The following is a 25,035-nucleotide window of genomic DNA, read 5'->3' as shown; positions in this document are numbered from 1 at the left end:
AGAGTTACATTCTCAAATGCTCAGTTCCGTGCTTCGTGAGTTGATACAGGTTAAAAATAATCCCTTTGTGTCTGTTTTTGTTTTCTTGACCATACAAGTCTCCAAAACCATGAGCTTTCCCAAACTAGTGCAATTACTAGTAAAGGACAATGCTTTGCAGCACAAGCATGGATGTGAGTGGCTGAGGTGGGGGCTTCCTTAACCCAGTCTCTACCAAATGCTTTCTGCTGGCAAACCTCATCAGGCTGGATTGGGAAATCAGATCTCTCTAAAATTAGCAGTGGGGGGAACAGTCAGGACCTGGGTGACAATACTGAATTGAATCAGCTGGTAAATCTGTTGCAATCACATCAATATTTAGAGACAGCAGTAGATATGACACAGAGTATTATAACATACAGTACACAAAAGCGTCTAGCTTCTGCCCTTGCACTGCACCACTAACCACAAGGAGAAAGTGCTGATTTGCCAGCAGACTTGTCTAGGAGACACAAAGAAGGAAGGTGCATTGAGCAGGATGGTGACTTTTTTATACTATCACTTTTGCAGCCATTTATTAAAGGTTAAATAATGACTGCACTTGCCACTATATTAATAGGATTTTGCTGCTTGTTTGTGTTTATTGTCCAGAGATTAGGAGGGAAGGTTCCCTTTCTCCTGTGAATTCTCAAAAAATCACCTTGTTGCTGCAGTCTCCAGCTGTGAAGTTCATCACGAATCCTGAGTTCTTCACTGTGCTGCATGCAAACTATGTGAGTAATTATGATTTGCTCTCTCACATTACTGGTTTCTGAATACAGGTGCTGCACCCCAGGCTTGCAGGGAGGATGCACAGTGAATTTGAGCTGCATGATTCGGGGCTCAGTTGTTCTTTCTGAGCACCAGACCAGGTTGGGGACAGTATGGACAGGCTGCTCCAAGGACTTTCTTGCTGGAATTCTGCCTCATACAAGGAATTTCCTGGTACAGAGAAGCTCATTAATGTTATCCTTCCAGAATAAGCAGGAACCCTTGCTTTCAGCTCGGTTGATTCTGTTGTCTGTTGCTGCAGGGAGTGAGGTTGTTACCTTTAGAGCCATGTTCCGGAGAAATCTTACTCGGATACCACCAACTCCTAGGGAAATAAAGAGAAAACACTGTTAGTTGACACAGTTTGCATTCCCAAGAATAAGGTGGGCATAATGCAGTGAAAGAAATACTGACTTGAGTCAGTGTAGCTGTTTTGGAAAACACATGAATGAGAATGAATTCTCAAAATTCAAATAACTTTTCTTTTGCCATTAATGCAATAAATCTGTAATTTTCTTGCAAACCTGGAGCAGAGTGGAAAAATTTTATGATAGGACAACAAGGAGGAAGTAGATAGGGAAATATCACAAGGAGATGCAGTTCTAGTTCCCCATATCTTGAACGTAGCTCAGCTAGGCATCTACACAAGACTTGGGAATATTTGGAAAGTCATCCATTTCTGGGTAGGGATGACCTTTCTTTTTGAAAGGAAAAGAAATGAAAGCACTTCAGGAGTTAATCAGCAGAGTTTTTTGCTAACTATAGGCATCAAGTTTTGGCTGTAGTGCTTTGCGGGTTTAAGCCAGCTGTCCGTCTCCATCTGCCAGAGATTATTGCCTGTGAAATCCACAGAGGAAGGGATATATTAACTCATCTGATATTACCTGAACTAGGTGATATAAAGTCATGAAGTCTTCCATTGATGTGCTGCTATATGATGATTTATAGCCGGGAGCAGTATCATTTTCATTTGGCATAGTTTTTGCCAAATGAGCAACTGATTCCATAGTGGTGTAAGGAACAGCTCACAAGGGACTGAATCCCAGTTTTATTTCTCACTGAAATAAAAAAGCTAAGAGAGGCCTTCAGTTTGAGCTATATAAAGTTGTCTCCGCGAGAGCCAGAATGATCTACTGAAACATCTGTCAAATGGTCATACAGATTCCACTTGTACAGGAATAATGGCCCACATAACTTTTGGCTTAACAGGGTTGTAATATTTTAACCACAAGCGCCTATTAAAATCTCAAGCTATTAATTATACCAATGAAGTGGGGATTGGAAAATATTATCTCACAGTTAGAACTAAAAGGGAAAGGCTCTAATTTTTCAGATATTTTATTTCCATGGAGGAATAAAACTACATTACATTTTTTGTTTCCCTTAGTGCAGCTAAGAGATACTCAGACAGTCATTGATCACACACAAGATCAAAATACAACTTCTGTCGTGGAGTAGGCTGGGATCTTACCCATTCGTGACCATGAAGCTTTCCCAGGTTATAACCAGGTCATATCTTTAGGGCAGAGATTATATCTCTGTGATTTCATAACATTTACCAAACCCTTGCTATAATTAAGGACCCTGTGCTACAGGGAGCATTCTCCTCTCAGCACTACCACCCTGATAAAGCCTTACATAATAAAGATAATATTTGCCAATGTTTAGTGCATTATAGTGGTTAAGATGCATTAAAAAGTACTGGAAAATTGAGAATTAAAAGCTGCCAGGTCAGATTCTCTGGGCAGATTACTGGTATGCACGCTGGGACTCACTTCACTGGAGGCACAAGTCCTGCAGTATCCTTTATTATTCTAGTGAGTAATTAAAGCCTTCGGGCTGACCAGCAGAACCAATGCACTCATTTTCTCTCTAGAGGTAAGCTTTTGTAAGCTTTCCTACCCTGTGTTGAGGAGCTTTTCCCCTGAAGTGAAAGATCCCAAGAGTAGCATGTAGGTGAGAAAAAGTGTGGTTTGTGCTTTATTGAATACACTGTGGCAACAAATAGAGTTCACTTTGGTCCTTACTCTGCAACCAGATCAACGCTAACTCACTTGTGAACCGCACCAGGGCATGTTCTTCTAGGAGGTGTATTTAATGACCATTGTGAGATATTAACGAGCTGCCCGAGGGGTGGCATTCATCTGATTCATGAAAATATCTCTATCTGACATGCTTTGTGGTCATTGGAGAAACAAACACTCACTTACAGGAAACGATTCCTATCTTCCAGAAATAGACAATTTAAAGTGTCTGTTTCTGGCTTGTGGCTATGAAGTGACCATAAAGTGGCAAGCTTAGATGTAGACATCTGCACTGTAGTCCTCTTAAGTTCATGAATCCTATCGCATGCATCTTGATTTGAATTATAGCATAAATACACATTCATAACTATCTTTGCATCTTTCTGGCTTCATCCAGTCACACATGAATTCACCAGTGAAAGCACTGAAATAGGCACAGCTACATTCATCCTGAGTGTGTGGTGTTTTAGCTCACTATCTGTTTGGAGTGCATTAGAAAGGCAGTTTATGCACAAGCGAACTGTGCATAACATTTGGGATATTTCACTTTCCAGATTGTATTTCTTAATTCTAGGTATTCATGTGAAGTAGTCATTCAAATCAAAACAGTGAGATGGAAATGATTCTTTACTCTAGAAGGATTTGTTTCAGTTCTTTGGGCATATGTCCCATGAAATAACCAAATATGTTGTTTTGACATCAGAACTGGTTTTCCTCACTTCTGTTTTCCATCTCTTAGAGTGCCTATCGAGTCTTCACTAACAGTACATGCTTGAAGCATATGATTCTGAAGATCCGTAGAGATGCTCGCAATTTTGAGCGCTATCAGCACAACAGAGACCTGGTAAATTTTATCAATATGTTTGCTGATACCCGACTGGAGCTTCCTCGTGGCTGGGAGATAAAAACTGACCAGCAAGGCAAGGTAAGGGTGCCAATAAAACGGATCACTTGTTTAACACAGGACATGGGGCTACATGATTACCAAAGGTTCCTTCCTTCTTGACTCAAAATTTGTGGGGGTTTGGTTTAAACAACACAAGCAGCAAGCACAGTTTTCTTAAAAGCAGAGAAAAGCTTCAAGATCAAATGTTTTGAAGCATAGTGGTGACCCCTAGCTTTCTGTGGAATTTTTTATGGGTTCAACATTGGACTATTAAAAATAGTTTAAGTCATAGTTTAGATCTGTCATAACTGCAAAATTTGGCTTAGGGTCTTTGCCTCCAGTGAAGCTTTGCTAAGTGACTTTTGGAACCACTAAACCGGCTAAAGCAGTGTTCCATTCTTTTCTCTCTTGTTACCACATGGCCGTTACGCATGATTTTGACCTACGTAGCTTCAGGTATTTGCCAAGAGCTATTCTAGCTTTGACTAAGAAAGTCCTGTCATTTACAGATGTCTTCCATGGGCTGTACCTAAACAGGGTATTTGTGACACACAGTAGCCAGTGGTTTTCACTTTATGATCCCACAATATCACCACAGTGTTGCCAGTCATCTTACAAAAACCCATTGTTCCCCTGTGTTTCAGTCTTTCTTCGTTGACCACAACAGCCGTGCTACCACCTTCATAGATCCCAGGATCCCCCTGCAGAATGGCCGTCTCCCCAATCACCTGACTCACAGGCAGCATCTGCAGCGACTTCGTAGCTACAGCGCTGGAGAGGTAACGATGCTGGTGTCAATGCAGTTACTTTTGACAGCAGTCGTCTGTAGAACTAAAAGCACTCCTTATCTTTGAAATGCATTTAAACAGAATGTCGTGTGGATTTTTGTCTTCCAATGGAAGTAAGGGATTTTTTTCTTTCTGAAGGGTTTATCTCAGAGCTTGCTGGTAGTGCAGGTTCATATTTTGACTATTTTCAGAATAAAATAAGAAACAAGTAAAACTAAATAATGGAAGTGAAATAACAACAAAAAAGATTTTAAAAGAAGAATCTGTATTTGACATCCTAGTCTTGCTTAAGTGAAGTCATTGTTTTTATAGCCTGCTGCTTCAGCAGCTTCAGATGTTTCTTCATTCCCCACTGTGACACTGTGCTCTGAAAAGATATCCCTAGCAGTAGTGTAGTAATGTATGTTGACGTTTGCTTCCCTAGCTTTCAACCACATTAAACATCTTTCCTGTGTTTCATGGGGGTGATTTGTATCACTGAGGGCCATGGGCAGGATTGATAGAAGCATAAATACTGGGTTTGTATTGTGGATTTAAGGAGGAAAAAGGACCAGCAATCAGATTCTTCATGTAGCAAAACCATGCAGTTGAACATCTGTAAAGATTGAAGCTCAACAGCAGTAAAGATTAAGGATCTTCCTCTTCCAGAAAAACATCTGGGGAAATACTTGTGAAGTTAACATTGGGATTTATTGCAGCAGGACCAGCCTGAACACCTCCCACTGCCAAATGGGGTTGGGATCAGGAAGTCAAAACTTCAGAACCAAAGGCAAAGCAGGCATGAGTAGCTTGGGTAGATTTCCCCCATCTTGGGTGAACACAGCAATATGTTTTCTGAAGACAGAAGTGTATCAATGGATCTGTTTCAATCACATCTTCTCACCAACTTAGCAACCTCTATCTGCCAACAGCCTGCAGTTTAGTATTGCTGTTGTGACTAATCTGTTGACATGAATGTGAAAGTCACCTACATGCTGATTCATATTTGGGCCCATGCTTGCCTGGGGCTTGCTTACAATTTCACCATATCGGGGACAGAAACACCACTGAGCAACTCAGGTTACCTAAGCCAAAACATACACTTGGTTTTGCAAGTGCTGTCAAGGCTGACAGAGAACAATTTGCAATAAACCCAAAATATCAAGTACAGGGGAGGGAGTGAAAAGCATTGAATATTTCTGAGTAATGATTCTCTGGGGAAATTAAAAAACTGTTAATTGAGGCCACTGATTTGGCATGATCGGCCAATGAAACAGATTTCTGTCTCAGGAGCCATCACTGCTGGCACCTTCATCCCACCGTCTTGGTGGCCTGGATCTCACAGTGCTTTTGCACCCTTGTCATAATCAGTAACTTCCACTCTGGAAGTACTACTTCTCCACTGGAAGGACTCCCATTGTTTTACAAGGACTTTTTATTGGTGCCTAAAAGCCCACCATTTTCAAGGTGAGGATTCAACCCTTTGCAACTCAGCCCATTTATTAAGAGCCACATGGTCCATGGCGTTTCTTCCAAGTCTATTTGGATGCGCTTTTATCCTATAAATCATGTTTGTGGGGACACACTTGGGGCTTTGTCCTGGCCATGTGTCAGCCGTCTGCAGTCCAGCTGGTTTCTTTGCTGAGCAGGTGATGCGGCCTCTGGAATCCATCACCAGGACAGCAAGAAGGACCAGGAAAGACAATCACAAGTTTTTAACATTATGTACAGATATCAATTGAGCCCAAAGGAGAGCAGAACAGTGCAGTTCCAATCAGGATAGCTTGTGGGTGCCAGAAAGGATACAGAAGAGAGCCAAGGTAATGAGAGATAAAACTCCCTGCCTTGGCACACACACCTGGCATCCTGCCCAAGTGCCAATGTGAGTTGCCAGTGTCATGTGGACTTCCCAGGGACTTTGTGACACTGACTGATCAGCTGGGGAAAGAGCAGATGAGCCCAAAGTGGGAAAAAGGAAATATCCAGCTTTACACGCTCGGTGGTGGCTCTAAGGTGAGTCACCATAAAGAAATGGTGATGGTTCTAAGAGATTGTGATCTTGGTACTCAACAGTGGACAAAAAAAGCAAATGTAATGTCTGGAATTCTTGGAAAATAGATAGAAAGATCTGTTTAATCTGGGAGAGGACAGGCATTACAAGAACTGAGTTTTGGTAGAAAAAGCCAAAATAATCAAAATAAGGCAGGGTTGAAATTCAGTGACAGTAGCTAACCATAGGAACTGACGATTTCATGGGCACTGGGTCTCCATTTCTTCATACTTTCAGGCCAAAACACCATGCAAAAGCCAGTTTTATCTTAGTCACCAACAAGTTTCAAAGCTCCCTGTCCAGGGCAATGCAGTGAATTGGCTGTGGTGCTGGTGTAAAAGTGATCATCTCCAGCTCTTCCACCTATCTTCTAAATTCTTCTAGCTCATCAAAATGTGGCCTTCATTCCTGGCTAATAATCCATGGTACTGAACAGAAAACCTTGCAATACTAATAAAGAATTATTTTTTATTATTTCAAATATACTTTTAAAACTCCCTCATGAAACTGGAACATAAAAAGATGCTTTCTCAGACATGGCGGTTTCCTTTGCTTTATGACATTTAAAACTCATTGTCAGTAGAGAATAGAAAAAGCTATTGCATAGCTACTATAGAAGGCTCGCTGTTGCTTCCAAGTACTTTTATTCAAGGCTTACCTCAACTATTAAGAGGCCAAGTGAAGATGAAACCTGCCCTTTTTCCCCTCAATCTCCATACAGTGAGCTGTGTTTTTAAATGGCTGTGCATATAATAGTACTCCATTTTGCTCCAACAAAGCATCCATTACATAAATCTGTAATATTTATGCTTTTCTTTATGTTGAAGTATTCTCCTAAATGAAAGAGCTCTCTAAAAACTTTTGCTATCCACCTGAGTAGATTCTTGATTTTAAATAGTATTATATACATATATTTGACAAAAATGCTACAGATTCTTTCATAAGCACTTATTTGAGGTATCAATCTTTTACAGGAAAAAGGTGATTGATGCTTCTCTTGGTTACCTGATTTTTGAAAAGCAAAGTTCAGGGAGCTGTACTGGCCACCAGTAAATAGGAGAACACAGGTCACCAAGTGCTTTGTTTCCTTCTGCCACTGCTATAAACAGAACAGAACAGAAGCACTTTCCATTCTCTCTAAGAGACTTTCCATCTGCAATGGACATGAACATGTACGATTATAGGGTAGGGATTTTAAAGACAAAAAGAAGAAAGAAGCAGGCATCCATAATGAAGAGGCAAGAGTTTCTGGTTAGCAAGAAAAGCAGAGGAGGTACTGGAATATAGCAGTATATAAATCTCCTTACTGACCCAAACCACAATGAGCAAGTAGCAGAATTCAAACAGGCAGGAGCCTCTCAAATCCAGCAGTGATACGAAACCCAGGAAAGGTTATTGTATCATTGAAAGGCTCCTGTGATAGTTTGGACTCTCCACTCTGGTTGCAACATCCCAATATCAATTGCAAAGCTGTTAAGCCTGCCATAAACTTGTCAGATTCCCCTGCTCTAGATGAACCAGGTCACTAAATCGCTAACAGGGGTCACTCTTCTTTTTTTAATTAGACAATAACATGCTTATCTAAATGAAATGATACTATTAAAAAGTAGACAACATGCTTGTGATTAAACATTGAATTGCAGCTATCAATTAATTGTACTGTATTAGCTAAAGATTGGAAAGAGGAGTGTTAGCAAAATGGAAGTTAATTGGACAGCTGGGAATTTTCCTCTTGTGTTGCCAGAGAAAAATTGTTTAGAGGTGTAAGTGTGTAAAGAGCATGATGCTGGTGATGAAGAGAAGGACAGCACCACAGCACGTGCAATTTATTATGGTGAGGTGCATACAGAACTAGATTCCTATAATCTAGATGACTTTAGCTATTAAACCAGAACTGGGGAGAAGGGAAGCGGGGAGTGAAGGCTCCTGTTCAGTGAAGGGCTGTAGACACTTTTCCTTTCAGAAAGATGCCTGGGCCAGAGGGTAAAAGCTTCTTAAAACTGTGTCAGTTGGCCCATGGGGGTGTGTGAAGGAGACAAAGGAAGAAGATATAGCACAGCACGGAGGGACTTAGTGAATTGTGTATGGCCTGCTTGAAAGTTCTTCCTGTGTTTAAAGGTGAGAAGGGTTGGACCAAGGTTAGCACATCAGTCCATTAAATACTGTGGCCTGTTCTCTCTGACACTGGGATAACTGTGTTGCAGTCAGCAGAAGCACACCGATATAAAACGGGTGCAAGTAAAATCATAACTGAATGATGGAGTAAAACATTCACCATGCCCTTTCTCATCAGTTTTGTGTCTTCAGTTACTGTATGTTTAATTAGAATCATTAAGATTTTAAAATTTTTAACCTGTGGATTGACATATATCAAGTGCATTGACTGGTATCTTGTTACATATAAATATCTTATCCTTTATGTGCTCCAAAGGCAACTTGCCAGTCTTCTCGGCTTTCATTTGTATCCAGTTGGAAGACCTGGCATTTGGCCGTACTACTGAAAATGGGTTGGCACCGTTTGCTTGGATGCAGAGCTAAGCATTTAAAACATTGGAGTAGGGGCAATTTCTTCCTGAAGCAGTTGCCAAGTACTACAATTTGTGCAGTGGAGAAAGGAGCAGCTATTAGCCCAATAGAATGGCAATTGGAATTCCTAACACATCTTGTCCTGATACAGGGTGTCCTCACACTGATTTTGTAGCACTGCTCTTCTGTTGGCTTCCCCGTGGCTGTATTTTGGAGGAACACACATGAAAGAGAGGTGGATTCCTCTCATCTTGCACAAACCCCCACAGAGTTACCCAGCAAGTAATGACTTACTGAAGACAGATTGACAGACCTCATTGTATGGCTTTTTATATCCTCATACCTAAGTGTTTTCCCACCTTTTAATGTATTTGTCTTCCTGACATGATTCCATTCAGTGGATGCTGTTTTTAGTGGCATTCTTTAAGTGCCTTACTTAAGTAGTAGAGATAAATTTCCTTCTTACCACTCTTTCTATCAGCTCTTCAGATTATGTTCCTTTTTCAGTGTATACAATTCAGCTTCTCTTTCTGGTTATGCAAGTTAGGCAACCCCTTTTTGTGACAATATAGCTCTTTTCTGTCCTGTGATCTACATAGATATACCTTCCTTATGTTATTTCCAATATTAAATTCCCCTTCAACATGTTGCATTGTTATGGGGTTTTTTTTCAAATTGACATTGTTGTAAAAACCTTGAAGTAAATGCAGTTGTGCTAGAACAAGAGACTGTATGGTATTATAGAGACTTTTGTTGCACCAGAGGACTCTTATCACTGCAATACCTTTGTGAACTGGCATTTGATTCTGCATTCTGGTGTCTTCACTGCAGCATCAAAGGGATGTGATAGCTGCAGATAACGGTGTCCCTCCATTTGGGAGCACAGAATTACCTGACTTTTTTAAGTTGAAGTATAAAGCTGTAGTTTTTGTACAGTCTTTCTGTCCTTCAGTCACTCAGCATCACAGACCATTGTGAAGGTCAAAGGTGTAAAGATGAAAAACATTTTTGTTGACTGATAGCTACCAATAGTCAGTTCTGATTATTCTTTCCCTTTCCTCTGATGCTATAGGCCTCTGAAGTCTCTCGAAACAGAGGAGTTACTCTGTTGGCCAGACCAGGCAATAGTCTCGTAACAGCTATTCGAAACCAGCACCATCACGAGACATTACCTCTGGGTAAGCCAAGTTTCTTTTTAATTTTCAAAGCAGTGCTCACAAAGATGCTTTTTAGAACATCTCATCAACCACATGCACTGCTTCATGTTGCCCTGTGCCTCACCAGCTGGGCAATGTGCCCCTGAACAGTCATGGTGATGTGACCAGGCCCTCTGTGGGGCCTGGCTTTATTTAACTGGTTACCCCCCAGTAAATAAAGCCTCTGTATTTTTTCCCCCCTTTTCCAGCTTACAATGACAAGATTGTTGCATTCCTACGCCAACCCAACATTTTTGAGATGCTGCAGGAGCGTCAGCCCAGCTTGGCCAGAAACCATGCGCTCAGGTACTGCTCTTTTCCAGACTGTTGAAACGAAGTTCCAGGAAGGACTTCTGGTAGTGGGGAAAACCAAACTGTAGTAACTGTAGTACAGAAGATGAAGCTGGGCCTCATATGGAACTGTCACCAGTAACAAGTAGGTGTTGACCACCAGAATCTGTGTAGTGAATACAGTTATTTTCCACAGACACCCAAGAAGTAAGAAGAATCAAAATAGCTATGGGCAAACAGTGACATATCTTATTTCCATTCTAAGTGTTACAGAATAGCAGCAACTCTGTCTTCACCTCCAATTGTCACTTCAGTTTTCAGAAGATAGGTTGAAATTGTGTTTGAATGGAAATCAGCAGCAAAACTCCAGTAACTTCATCAGAACCAGGATTTTACCTCATGGTCGGATTTACACCCAGGCCATGGACATTGTCACACTAGATTTCATAAATAGGAACATTATGAGATAGTTCTACTCCTGCCTTTAATCTTTCTCACTTAATGGACTTAATGGAGGTCCTTTCCAAAGTAATCAAATTGTATTTTTCTTTTTCTTATGCCTATTCCTTTCCTTAGGTTTAAAAGAAAAGTGAAAACAGAACCAGAAGTCAGTATAATTTAAACTCATTCTAATTCCAAAGTTAAATTAATTGTTTTGGCCAAGGACCTAAGCTGGCATTAGTTGGTCTCAGCAATGCCAGTCTGACCAAGAATTTAGTTTGTGCTGTGCAGTAGAAAGTGTGGCTGCAGGACTGGTAAAGTAGGGAAGGGAGAGCAAAGGAAGGACCTTAGAGTTCCTGCAGTGCAGTTTCTGCTGATAGCTCTACTGGCTCACTGTTTACCTGTAAGGGCCAGACAAAGAGTTCTTTGGGTGTAAGGATTAGACTTCCTTCCTGGAGGATTTAATACATTCAAATAATATGAGGGAGACAGAATGAAAAATGCTCCCAGTATTCAAGATGTATGTTTCCGTAACTGAGAATTTTTTATCTTCGCCATCAAATTATTCCACACTACTTTTTTTTCCTCAGCTGTAATTTGAATTCTCATTTCTCAGAGAACAGATGATGCTTTTATCTCCTTTTGAGCAGAGAACAAAATTGACTAGTGATAGGGACTAGACAGCTTAGCCAGTACATAATGAGATTTGTAACAGGATATTGAGCCGTTTGCCTCCAGGTCATTGCTTTGATTATGCCTTAGGTCAGGAGCAATCCCAAGCCACTACCTAATGCTTATACAGCAGCTATTACGCAAACTCCTAGGAGACAAATGTCTGTCTTATACAGAGCTTGATTCTGCAATACATTGCAGTCCTACCCAGCAAGGTGCTTTAGCACATCCTTGACTTGAGATAGAGCCCTTTTACTTGATACTAGAATAAATACTCTTGGACATGGCAGTGCTTAAGAAACACACTGACAGAATGGAATGTAGATCTCTATCTTCCAGGGTCCTGATCTGCTGATAGGATCCTATCCTGTGTTTCCCACTCCTTCTTAGCAGTCATTTAAACAACAAAATGTATGATTTTACACATGTACTGTATAAATTCTGTGTGATCAATTACTATCAATATATGTTAGTGTTATTTTCCAGATAGGCCTGTCAGAGGTAAAGGAAGTGGTATTGTGTCAAATTCTGTTGATCAAAGGTGGTGTACTAGTTGTAGCCTTAAACAAAAACCCCTGTCTGTCAGTGACCGTAGCTACGGCACTACCCCTGAGCTTGGAGGACTAAGAATCATTCTGTTTTCTAAAATATGGTATAAAATCTGAGTGATAGAAATAGATTACTTTTCTGCAGTTTCATCATGAGATTAGAAAATGAATCAGGCAGTTAAGATGCTTGCCATTTTTGTAAAGAGAGAAACAGGAACTGGCAAAATACCAAGGAATAAGTCTATGCTTAGTTCATGCCTTGATACTGGCATGATCTCTTCTTTGTCTTTTCTTTCTTCTCAGTACTATTATTTTTGTTTCAGGGAGAAGATCCATTACATTCGGACAGAGGGTACACATGGGCTTGAAAAGTTGTCCTGTGATGCAGATTTAGTAATTCTGCTGAGGTAAGCAATTTGTTCAAAAGCATAATGTCATTACTTATGGTACCAGAGAAGCTGGTTGGCTCTTTCTCATAATTGAAAAGACTTTGTTAAATCTTACAGGTCATTTGTAACTACAGCAGTATTTATTGTTACTGATAGTCACCCAAAATAATCCACCCAGTCTGTCAACTCTTACTTCTGGAAGGCAGCCTCCTTCAGTGCAGTAAGCTCCATCCCCAGCCAGCTGAATCAATACAGCTGTTACCATCAAGTAGCAGAGAAAAAAGAATCGGATCAGAATGTTTTCTTTTTATGGAAAAACTCTTGCTTGTTTGTTTGATTTTTAAAAAAGAGGAAAAACCCTTGTCTTAGTACAAGTACATAATGTAACTGCTTGTGGAATCACTAGTTTTACTACAGCAGCGTTGCCTGCGCACACAGGGCATGCTAATGAAACCTTGATGCACAGTGCAGTGAGCTCTGTTTGGGTAATGTAGATAAGGCTTCAATTTTTATTGGAGCCAGGGAGCTTGATCTTTAAGTCCTAGCTACTTTTGTTCAGCACAGATAAGGAATTATTTTATTGTCTTGGTCTTACATGGAAAACATTGCATTATCCAGGTATTTTTGGTATGCTCTATAGCACTGCCTAATGAAAGAAGTTTACAACTGATGCCCATCAGCTTGATCCAGCTGGTCAAAGAGCTGAGCTGTATGAAAATGTATGACCCAGGAAAAACAACCTGGGAGACACATGTGTGTATCTTTGCTTCTCACTGCTAATATGTTGAAGTTGTCCCTGTTTACTATATAGCCTCAGATGTAGATTAAGCCACTGTGTTAGCATGAAACATAGATAAATTCATTTTGTTCTTCAGTACTGGTACCACACCTGATTTGGGAAACCTGTGGATTTTATGAATCCACAAGGTCAGAGATGCACTCAGACTTCATGGGATGAATATGAACCAACTCTCTCCCTGTTGCTTTTTCCATGCAGCCTTTTTGAAGAGGACATTATGTCCTACATACCACTGCAGGCTGCCTTCCACCCTGGTTACAGTTTCTCTCCTCGCTGCTCACCCTGTTCATCACCCCAAAATTCTCCAGGTAAGGGGATGTGAAAAATTATACAAGATCTTGCATTTGTGGTATTTCTCCTGATAAATACACAGGGGCAGCTGACAGCCTGCTAATTCCAGTGCCCACTCCAAATCTGAGCCCAGCTGCTGTGTTACTGAATCAGTCACCATTGCTGTTATGTATCTGTTGATATGTTAACAGTAGCTGAAACACAGAGCTCAGAGATTGTCCATGTGAAAGAAGGTATTTTCCTGCTTTTTGTGTAGTTGGAAAAGATAAGGATAAAAGAACGGTACACTCCAAACAGAATTCACTGACAGGGAAGCACATTCATATTCTGTGACAGCAGCGAAGAGCAGCTTCCAAGTCGAAGGTGTATTATAATACTTCCAGTACCCTGGTAAAGTTCAGTCTCCTCCCTTTGGTGTTAAAGACTTCTGTTCTTCCCAAGTCACATCTATTTTAAGACCTGAGGTGATCATCTTGATCATGTAGTGTGACCTCCTGTGTTGAGCCCATTAACTTAGGTTTGACGGGAAGCGTATTTTCCAGAAAGACATGCTGTCTGAGAAGGTTATTTCCAGCTGTGGTATGTCTCTGTAGTTATTGTTTATGCTATAGAAATCTGAGGAGCTAATGTCTCCTTTATGCCAAGATATACAACTCCCAGCGCAGTCTCACTGCATGGCTGTGTCCAGTGGCCATTTGGATGGAATCGACAGAAATGTGATCTGAAGAAATCCAGTTTTGGCTGAGCTTTTTAAACATTCATTTAAATTACCTGGTTTCAAACAAAATTAATGCACAAGAGACATTCAGCTCTCAGAGGTGGCTGTGGAAAATTGGAAGGTTTTTCAATGTGAAGGTTAAGTCCTGAACCCTTGTCTGTAGGAGGACAGTGTTTCATCAGAACATCCTCTTTTCATTGTTGGGTTTTAACACCATTGTTAATACAATTCCCCTCATCTACATTGGGGCAGGTCAGAAACAGTCTCCTGCAGACAAAATTCAAAGTATTTAGTGAGAACATGACCTAGACAATATTGAAACCACCGCACTGGTCTTTTACGTGTTCTTGTGAAAACACAAGAAGGGCAGATATTAGTTTCTGGCAACACACTGCTTGCTTATTTCTGCCACTGGCTACATAGCACATGAGAACACCCATTCTCTTATGTCCCGAGGGAAAAAAAAAGCCTTAACAGAAGAAGTGTCACAAGGGATTCTCTTTGCACTGCATGTAAATACGCCTTTCTGTTTTACCAGCAGAGACAATTAGTAATGTGCTTCCCTCCTGGCAGCCACGATACTTTGTGCTCCCAGTAAATGTGATGGGTGGGGTTTTTTGTGGCCTTCCTATGGAGAATTTTCTGCCAGATTTCTCATTAAAGGCCTTGTTTTTATTGTCTCCTGTAATGAGATAGGGAAATGGGATTTCATGGATCCATTCTTTGACTCTTTATGGCATGACACTTGCTTATACAAAAGGACTAATCAGCTCCTTTGAGAATGCAGACTTCAAAACGAAGCAGGTTCCAAATTGCTGGAAATCTGCTGTATGTGTGAATCACAATAGGGAAATGTAGCATTTCTTGCTGACAGAAATCCTTTTTGATGCCACAAAGAGGGTTTGTGTTGATAGCTGGAAGTGTTTCATATACAATCAGATTAACACAAGGAAACCTGATTCCCAGCTTGGCTAGGGTGCTAGGCTCCAGTGACAAGTGTTGCTTTGAGCTCCAGAGGTTTAATCCTGCCAAGTAAGGAGATCTCCCATACAGTGTAGAGGAGAGAGATCTCTTAAAAGTGCAATAGGTAAAGAAAAGCTAAATACCAATGCCCGTGAGAGGGAGTCATGCATGCCAGTCTTCCTCTGGCCTTTCTGATCCTTGAATTCCTGTCCAGATCAGTCACAGTTAAAGGCTGGCAGCACAAAGGCACACACAAGCCGAGGTTAACAATTCTTCTAGTGAAAAAGATGCAGCCCTTGGAAATCATTGCAATCACTGCATCATTTTCCTCCCAGGTCTGCAGCGTGCAAGTGCAAGAGCACCTTCTCCATATAGGAGGGACTTTGAAGCCAAGCTGCGCAATTTCTATCGAAAACTTGAAGCCAAAGGGTATGGGCAAGGTCCAGGTAAAATTAAGTGAGTATTATGGCAAGTCACTCAAATAGTCTGACATGGTGTAGCTTTGTCTTTTATCATTATCCATGAATGAAGACACTGATAGGAAGTGGGAAACACACCAGAGAATGAATTTTGTACATGAACCATCATCAGGGCAAGGTAAAATCTTAGTATATCCTGCAAAAGAGTGACCTTCAAGTGGCTGTTGAGTCGAAGTTTTATTTCTTACAGATTCGTATTCTTTTGGACTCCCATTACCTACCTGTTTAACAGGGATGTTGGTATTCCTACATGTTACTTGCTAGTAGGAAAATCATCCGTTCAGGCAAACACCCACCAGGGATTAACAGCTGTGTCATTTGTACTGATGAAGTGACTCCAAATCCTTTGGATCTACGTATCAGCATAACTCAGAGACAGAGTATGGCCCTACAGAAGTTAGCCTGTACATGCAGGTTTAACTGTCAGCAGTTCTTTGTGCTGGTAGCCCTCCTGGGTTTGAACTAGAGAGATTTTCACCTCTCGTCATGCATTTTGGGATCTTTGTCACTTGGTTGTGGAGTTTGCTTTCCAGACATCTTGTTATTTGACTTTTGAGTCTGTACCTACTTGTGCTCAATCTAGTTACCCAACTTGGCCAAAGGACTGTACGTTTCAAAGGTATTTCCTTGGCATCTGGTGAATTTATGCATCAGGTTGGCTCCCTACCAAATCACATCTGTTGTAGGAAAAAAATACCCGTATGAAGCCAGGCAACTTGTTCCAGGCAAACGTCATCATCAGAATACTGTTACAGAGCTGGGGAGTCCAAGCCGTTGCTTATCCCTTTTAGTGTCCTGCTGAGTGGGTCTGAGGCAGACATAAAATACATTTTGGAAGATCTGTCTTAAAGTGTCCATGGACATATGAACAAGAAGGATTTCTTGCACAGATGTTTAAATGTACTATTCATGAAGTTGCTTTAGAGGTTGGCAGGGGAGTGAGAGGTGTGTTGTAAACAGAGGCTGATACTCCCTTTGCTTACCCTGATACAGAAGCAGTGCTTCCATGGATCTTCACTGGATTAAATCCAGAAAGAGTTTGGATCCAATGCCAAGAAGCCTCATATACACAGAAAACTCACATCTCCTCTACCATACAAAGAGAGTGTTACAGAGAGCTTTAGCAGTAGAGCAACTCTTGGAAACTAATCACAGCATTGTGAAGAAACTCACCTTTGAGGCACATAGAAAAGCCTAAAGAAACAACTCACTGAAAACCCATAATGGCCAAGTAACGTGTGCAACTTTATTAAGTTCTCTGACAATGAATGTCTGTCTTTACCAGCTCTTGCTTACCTTCAGCCTCACAGGCTCACACAAGACTCAGTCATTAGATCTCCATTTCTGCCTCCCTTTGCAGGTTAATTATACGGCGTGACCACTTGCTGGAGGGCACCTTCAACCAGGTAATGGCATATTCCCGCAAGGAGCTCCAGCGGAACAAACTCTACGTCACGTTTGTTGGCGAGGAAGGGTAGGGAACTACAAAACGCTATCAGTTTTGAACTAGCTGTTAATGTTGCAAAACATACAGTTGACTAATGCTGAGCCTCTCTTGTTATGTAATGTTTCTTTGGTTTTGTTTTACCTCCAAGTGATTCATCTTAAGCTCAAGCATTTGTTAACAATAACAATAGCAATAATGCTTCATTTTCTTATAGCACCTTCCATCTAGATGTCTCAAAGTGACAATTAAGTGGTTAAATCTACTGTCATCTTGTTGGCATCGGTATTTTGACTGCCTGGAAGGTAAAACTGAACTACTGAGAGCAGACCTTTATCCCCTTTGTTACTCTAACTCTTCCAAATGGATCTGGTTTTCCTTCAAAACTTTTTGCTTTGCATGCCATCTAGTAATCATTTGTTATCCATATGTGGATTTCTTGTTTCTGGCTGAAACAAGAGGTGTGAATGCTGTTTAGTTCTTACAGTTGAATTCACCCATTTTGGAAGCCGAAAGTAACAGAAGCCTCTTGAGAAGGCCTTCTCTCAGGAAACTTTCTACCAACCTAACAAATCCATGAGCCACTCCTGGATGATTAAAGCCAGCCCCTGAACTTTTGTTTCCAGTCTAAACAGAACCTTTCAAAGCCACCCTGGCTCATCTCAAGAGCTACATTGCAATTGAGGCTTAATCCACATGCTTTTAAAATGGAAAGATCATTGAGCATATTTCCAGTGTTCCATATAACAAAGGCATGAAATCATAATTCAGTAGCTTTGCATATAAAGTTTCTTTTTTTAAACAACCCCATGGGTAGGATTTTGTTTTTCTCGAAGAGAAAAGTACTGAACCTCCAGAGGTGTAACAGGAGGATGGGCCAGCATGCCCTTTATCATCTCTGTAGTTTCACGAGTCATTCAACCCCTTGTGCTTATGCTTCCATAACTTCAAATGTAATACAGAACATCTGATCCAGCTGCAGAGTTTTCCACTTCCTTTACATTTGTTGAGTAGAAGGAATAGTGTCCACCTCAGAAAATCTTTTGGCACATGTGATATATGGCTACAGATCATTTGTTCATATTGCTACATGTATGTTAATTTTGGAATGAAAGTCCTACCTACCATTATTAGAGGATGATCTGTTTTTAATTAATCCATCACAGTTGGGTTTAATGTATTCATGAAGCTGTTTTGGTGTTGGGTTTTCTGGGGTTCTTTTTCAAGTTGAGATAATTTGAAACAGCTTGATTTTAAAAAAGCAAGGAGAAAAGGTGACCCTACAGAACAAAGTCATGCAACAGCAAAGCAGAGCTTAAGGTGTACCACGTGTATTTGAAAGTGACAGAAAAGTAGAAGAGTTTGGATAGAACAACTGAGGAATCACCACTTTCTCTTGAGAGAGTTCTGTTGGGATTTGGTCTTGTGCAGCACTGACCTTTATGTTGTACCTGTAGCTAAGAAAGCATTCTTGGGGCTAGATTTTATCTGTGGTTACATCTCAGTGTAGGAGAGTAAGAGCAATTTCTGCTTCAGTCTGGGCTGTGGTCTGTGAACCCAGGTGTTCATAGGCAGGTCAGACCCACTCACTGCAAAAGCAAGCCTTCTGCTAGCCAGCCAGCCAAGAGAAGGCTGAGCTTTGTACCTCAATTTGCCAAGCCTTTGGAGCAAAGGAAAAGATGCTACCTGTGGGATGTGCCTGTGTTATGATTCCTCCCTCATCAATCTAGATGCTGGTTAAGTTTCAGTATCGTGACCTGTTCAGGGCTCAGAATCAAGTTTTGAAAAGAGAGATACACCATGTTAGAAATGCAGTGACTGTGCAGGGGTAGGCGTTAGACAGCAGTCAGTGTTGGCAAAACCCAGGGAATTCACTCGAATGGGAATGAGCCTCATTTTAGCTTTTTTACCTTTTCCTTTCCAGGTTGGACTACAGCGGCCCCTCCCGAGAATTCTTCTTCCTTCTGTCTCAGGAGCTCTTCAATCCCTATTATGGGCTGTTTGAGTATTCCGCCAACGACACTTACACTGTACAGATCAGCCCCATGTCTGCCTTTGTTGAAAATCACCTGGAATGGTAAGAGCATTTTATGCAGAATTGAACAATTTATTTAGAGCAGCAGAAAAATGGAAATGGAAAAACTGCCAATTTAGACTATATAAATATCATTGCTTCTGCTAGGAAGAAGTGGGAAGTAGCTTGGGAGGCAGAAGAAAGGGAGTAAGTGTAAATACAACAGCAGGCTCTGCAAAAAGAGTTATGATGAGGTGCTACTGTTAGAATGTCCTGCTTGCATTACCTGTGACTTGATGTTTGTGAAGTCACTTCTGTGTGAATATGAAAAGGACAGGGAGACGTGCTCTGCTTTATGCAGGCCTCCTCTCCTTGGTTCCCTTTTAAGAATGGAAATTGTGGTCTTTCTGTACGTCAAGCTGCATTGTGCTTGGAAGCTGTACGCTACGAGACCTGTTGCTGCTCTGTACCTACTACAAGCCTTAAAGAAGGGGTCAATGAAAGAGGTTTCCCTTTTCTGCTCTGACAGAGTGTCCCTGCTTGTCTGTGGGAAGGCCAGCAGTGTGATCAGGTACTTCACCTTACCAAGTATATGTACAGACAAATGGCTGATCCTGTTTCTTTATCAAAAGTCCTGAATGCATTATGCTATCTCCTCATTTTTCTATCTGCCTCCAGAGCTGTCTGTCTTTGGGAGTTGTTTTCACTTTGGTAGTTTCAGATGTGGTTCAGTGAAGCATGGGCTGCAAGCCCTGGGCAGTATTTGATCCCTTGTAGGATTTCATTGTGTCAAAAGAAGTACTGCCACATGGGTTTGGTCCTGTGATGTTTTCCTTTGTCTAATCAATCTCACCGGCTCCTCTGAGAGATCCTTGTCTGAAATGGAAATAGTACATGCCTATCTATTGTTGTAAACAGATCCTCCTTCTCTTTGGCTTAGGGTGGGCAGGAGATCAAGAACAACTAAATGGTTGTACCATCACCTCTATTATGGTTGCAGTGGGAGAAAAGGGATGTTGCTGGGACTAGGATGGTCTCTGAATGGGTTTTTTTGTATTATCACTTCCAGGAGCAGAGCATTATGCTAACAATGATCCTTGCATTGTCTTAGAATCATAGAACGGTTAGCATTGGAAAGGACCTTAAAGATCATCTAGTGTTCCTCTATTGGCGTTAGGAAGAGAGCAGCTTAATTCCTATGACTTGATCCATCTCCCTAGGCAATCCTGTTCGTTAGACATTATGCAGTGGCCTCCCAGTTTTCCAGAAGAAATGCAGTCTGTCCTTTGTTCAGCTTAACAGACAGGATGCATAAACTTTTGATTTAGAAGGCTGTGTTTGTGAAGATGCATTTTGATTTCAGGGCACAGGACCCCTTAGGCAGCTGCAAGCCCATGATCATTCTGCCCACACTGTGAGCAAACTGGACAGAGGTTTCTGCCAACAGAAATGGCATTGCCATGTTATCTCAGAAATGTTTGCAATAGGCTCTGATACTTATCTGTTATAAATACTGTGGGTGCAAAGAGTTCAGCTGCAGTTTTCTTAAGTGATAAGTAGAGCTGCAAAAAGTATATGCTCTATTTGATCCCCTCATTGAGAGATTTCAGCATGGAAGAGGTAGGGTTTTAAAGGTATCTTCAGCATATAGAACAGCAGAAAGGCACCTAATATGATTTTCTATAGCAGTTAGTATTTAACTCAGAAATAACTAGCAGTTAGACACTTAGCACAATATTTCTCCAACTACATGTATCTTATACAGGCTACTTGTATACAGAATGTTATTTGGCCTTTGGGCATTTTTGGTTTTCTTCTTTCAGGGAAGAGAAATTAAGTCCCTTGGCCTGCAGACGGAAATAAATGCTAAGAAGGAAGAGGTTTGTACATAAGGTAAATAGGGCAAGATTGCAGAACCCAAGGGAAAGATAAGCAATCCAGTAAGTGCTTTGAAATACTTCTTGAACCTGTTATGGAAATAACTGGCTGAGACCAGGAGTTTATAATTAGCCCGATAGGTTTCATGATTGGCTTGTAGATACCTAGACATTATAATGGTTTTATGCTGTCTACGTTGACTGATCTCAGCTATTCATGTGTAACCCTAGAGTACTGCACTCAAAAGTCTGTGCAGCCAGCTAAGACAGGATTTGGACCAAGCTTTTTAAAACTCATGGTGTGATCTTCCCAGAAAGGCTTTATAGGCCAACTGCTCTAAGGACACTGAACTAACTTGTTTGTCATCATTTGGTCATGAGGGAGGGGGCTTTCTGAAGTTCTCAGTCTTTTCTCCAACTTTGTTCTCATCAAAGTCAGTGCTAAAACTTCTGTTTCTCAGATTTGCTTGATGATATGATTCCAAAAGAGCGTCCTCCCTCTAACATGCAAGAAATAAAGATAATTTTCCTGTTCCCAAATGTGTTATGAGGCATCAGTTAACATAGATGGATGAATCAGTTTTGAGAGTCCTAGGGTCACAGATAATTAATTCATAGCCTTTTCAAAGCTTGAAGTTTAATGTCAGTCACGAAAACCACACACGCACAATTGGTTTAGATTTGCAGATTTCTTGAGCTGAATGCCTTTTGGTGCTGTGGGGCTTATCGCTTATGTGGGATCTACCCTCGACATGTTCTTCTGTATAGTAATTCTGCCAGACCTAGCCAGACATGGCTATATTAAGAAACAAGGACAGCAAAAAAAATCCCTCAAAAAATTTCTTTTACATTTTCTCTTCCTTAAGCGAGTGACGAGTTTGAGGTATTTGTAACAAAATGCGAAGATGAGATGTTTTGCTTGTATTGGCACAATTGAGAAATACACTGCTCTTCTCCCCCCCCCCCCCCCCCCAGCCTAAAAGTTACAGTTCTGCCCTTTTTAATGGCTTATTTCATTTATTTCATGCCTTCCTCTTTGTACAAACAGCCTTCTGAGTCCAAAATGAGCACATCAAAGCACGGAGTAGTTGTATGTATGCCAAGTTAAGAAAGAGACATAATGACTGGAAAATATTTCTCATTTATGAAGAAACTGAGATTTAACACCTTTCTTGCAAGCTTCCATTGAATATGGCTTTTTCCTTCAGTTAACATATGTGCTTGCTGAATACACAAAATAGAAGATACCACACATTTTCAAAGCTTGAAAATGATTTTAAATCCCCCTATATCTGGAAGGATACAGTTATGCCTCTCTAGTCCTAGGAAGTTTGATGGTACACATTTTTATGTGCACGCTGCAGGATATACCTGAAGCTCATAGCCACAAGAGCTGCTTTTAATCCACGCCAGTAATGAGACGTTCTATCTGATCTAGGGTAACTCTTTACCTGGGTGTTTGGAAACACCTTCTAAAATACTGCTTACCTTCCACTTACGGTGGTTTGCCTGTCTCCAAATAAGTGGGCAAAATGTGGTGGCAGCCGCTTTGTATTATTTCAGAGAAACAAATACGGTCTAGCCTAGAAATAATTTGCTCTTGAACAGATCCTGGGTCTTGGTGAGGTGCTTTGGGCAACTGAAATAGGGTGACTGACTGAAGAATCCTCCTCAAGTTTTGCTCAATGTGCTGGGAGAATTGGGGAATAGTAAATGTTCCTATCACAACCTCATGTGAAGTTAGAGGTGTAATATTCAGTACAGCTCCATAATTTACATACTCATAGATGGCTCCCAATAGCTTACCACAGTAGCTTCTCACTTTCCTCCCTGCTAACAGTCCTTTGACAGATTTTAGACTGCCTTTCAGTTCCCTGCAGCACTGACGCCCAGAGATACCTTTTCACTGGGGTTAAAAAGGTTTCCATCTATGATTTGCATGACTAAAATTTCATTGAATATTGTAGTTCTCCTTTTCACCAAAACTAGGTAAATAATAAAGGGCTGCATGGGTAAATTAACCCTGAAAGGAAAAAAATCCTGATACATAATAGATGGAGGAAATGTATTTCTAAATTCTGGGAACAAAATATCTAGTTCCAGGGTTTGCATCATCTCAAATCTTTGTCTCTGTCCCTGGTCCCTCTCCCTGTATTCTTCATGGTAGATTTTCAAGAGGTCTAGAAGGTTGCTGGTGTCTTTTTAATGCATCTCATTCATTCTCTATTCTAACAAAATGATTTGCCTAATCATGCTGTGACACACTGTGGTTTCCCCCAGGTGTTCATTTTGTCTTACTATTTCCCATAGTGTTCCCCTGCTCAGCTCTAGCTAAGCAAAATACTAACCTAAATGTTTGTTTCTATGATGATTCCTGTATTATTTTCACCAAACCTGAAGAGTATTATCTCTGTGCTATTTCACTGTTCACATGGCTACCAATTTCAGATGATACAATTTGACTGTCATCATTATATCACATAAGAAATTTAATTTCTTAGAATAAGGCAATTCTCAGTGTTTTCTCGTGAACTTTCCTTCCCTATTGCTTTATCTGACACTGACAACAAAAGCTCCGTTGTTCACAAAACACAGTGTTCACAATCTGCTGTCAGGTGGAAATCCAGTCTCTCTCTTTCATGTCTTCTGGGTGGGCTAGAAGTCCTGCCCCCAGGAGTAATCCAGTGAGATAATGTACTGCACCCTTCTTCAGGAGACAGCATGGTACTCATGGTGTGGTCATCTGCACCAGACATTTTGTCCCCAGATCACTTGCCTGGTCTTTTATCTGACTCACCCCAGCAATGCATTTCACATCATCTACGTTTGGATTTTTAGTTCATTGCATGTTTGTAAATGTGGAGCCACGGCCAGAAATCTGAAGGGAGGCCCAGGCTCTGCATAGAAGACCAGATGGTCTAGATAGATAAAATTGTTCACAGACATTCATTTGGAGATCTGAGGGATGCTAACTTGAAACATCTTATTCTGTGTTTTCATAGGGGATTAATGACAGCATGTTTTTTTTTAACTATTAGGCATTTGTGGACCTCACTGTGACATTTATGCAGTACCCCAGTGTCACAGTTATCTTGGAGGTATTTACAGCTTGCTACTCATACTTAGCATTCCGTATCCATCTCAGAAAAGCCCTGTTGTGTTTTGTTTGAATAAAATTTAATACATTTATTTAACAGAACCTCATTAGAAAGCTGAAGACTTGTGAGTAAGATGTTTTTGTGCGGAATCCTAGAAGACCACAAAGATGCTGGTGTAGTCAGACCCAGTGGCCCAGGTCCCTAGAAGCTGTAGATTCATTCCTGACTGCAATGTCCTAATGAACTCCATTACCCTAACGCTCATTTAGAACTGCTTTCTTCATTCAGTTCCAGCCTTTCTTTCTGCTCTCCAGACCCCCTCATATTCTAGCCCATGCTGCTGAAACAGAAACCCTGCATGTATTTCTACATTGGGTTCTGCAGGCAGATGCAAGCCTGTTGCACCCACTCTCCACAAAGGCACGGATTTGCTTTCCCTGTGCTCCAAGCCAACTGACATGGTTACTGCAACATTGAGCTGGGAAAAAATATGCTGTCTCCCATCAGGGTGGGTTACTTCAGGCTTGGCACTGCCTCGGTTGCCTTTACGTGCTCTGGCAAGCTTGGCACATGAGTAGAGCGAGCTCCCTTGGCCTGTACAGTGCTGTGTGGCTCTACCCCCAGCCAAACTCTGACCCTCTCTTTTATTGATTTTGTGTAAGCAAGAAACCACATAGCCATCACTGTCCATCTCAAGCGTGCCAAAGAATGCAGGGTGTTGTTTTCCCCTTTTTTTGTTTGAATAAACCCAAGAAGAACCAAGAATGTTGCAG

General features: G+C 41.1%; 1 protein-coding gene across 9 annotated transcripts in view; it reads left to right on the top strand.

Moving 5' to 3' along the window:
- The window catches only part of HECW1 (HECT, C2 and WW domain containing E3 ubiquitin protein ligase 1), a 250,356-nt gene that overhangs the window by 192,899 nt on the left and 32,422 nt on the right, over nucleotides 1–25,035 (top strand). For 8 of the 9 annotated variants that reach the window (XM_061464617.1, XM_061464613.1, XM_061464615.1 and 5 more), the window contains 10 exons: nucleotides 631–752; nucleotides 3,553–3,738; nucleotides 4,344–4,478; nucleotides 10,115–10,220; nucleotides 10,448–10,544; nucleotides 12,514–12,597; nucleotides 13,577–13,686; nucleotides 15,686–15,806; nucleotides 17,190–17,303; nucleotides 19,198–19,350. In XM_061464617.1, the coding sequence (XP_061320601.1) occupies nucleotides 631–752; nucleotides 3,553–3,738; nucleotides 4,344–4,478; nucleotides 10,115–10,220; nucleotides 10,448–10,544; nucleotides 12,514–12,597; nucleotides 13,577–13,686; nucleotides 15,686–15,806; nucleotides 17,190–17,303; nucleotides 19,198–19,350 (1,228 nt within the window). The remainder of the gene's footprint in view (nucleotides 1–630; nucleotides 753–3,552; nucleotides 3,739–4,343; nucleotides 4,479–10,114; nucleotides 10,221–10,447; nucleotides 10,545–12,513; nucleotides 12,598–13,576; nucleotides 13,687–15,685; nucleotides 15,807–17,189; nucleotides 17,304–19,197; nucleotides 19,351–25,035) is intronic. The other variant, XR_009745349.1, reaches the window with a different exon arrangement.

The sequence above is a fragment of the Pezoporus flaviventris genome, unplaced genomic scaffold, assembly GCF_033815535.1.
Source record: "Pezoporus flaviventris isolate CSIRO_AGI_PZ_B2104156 unplaced genomic scaffold, CSIRO_AGI_Pfla_v1 ptg000037l, whole genome shotgun sequence".
In the NCBI taxonomy this organism is placed as follows: domain Eukaryota; kingdom Metazoa; phylum Chordata; class Aves; order Psittaciformes; family Psittacidae; genus Pezoporus; species Pezoporus flaviventris.
Note: the sequence above shows the minus strand (reverse complement) of the source record. Positions and strands in the feature narration are given on the sequence as shown.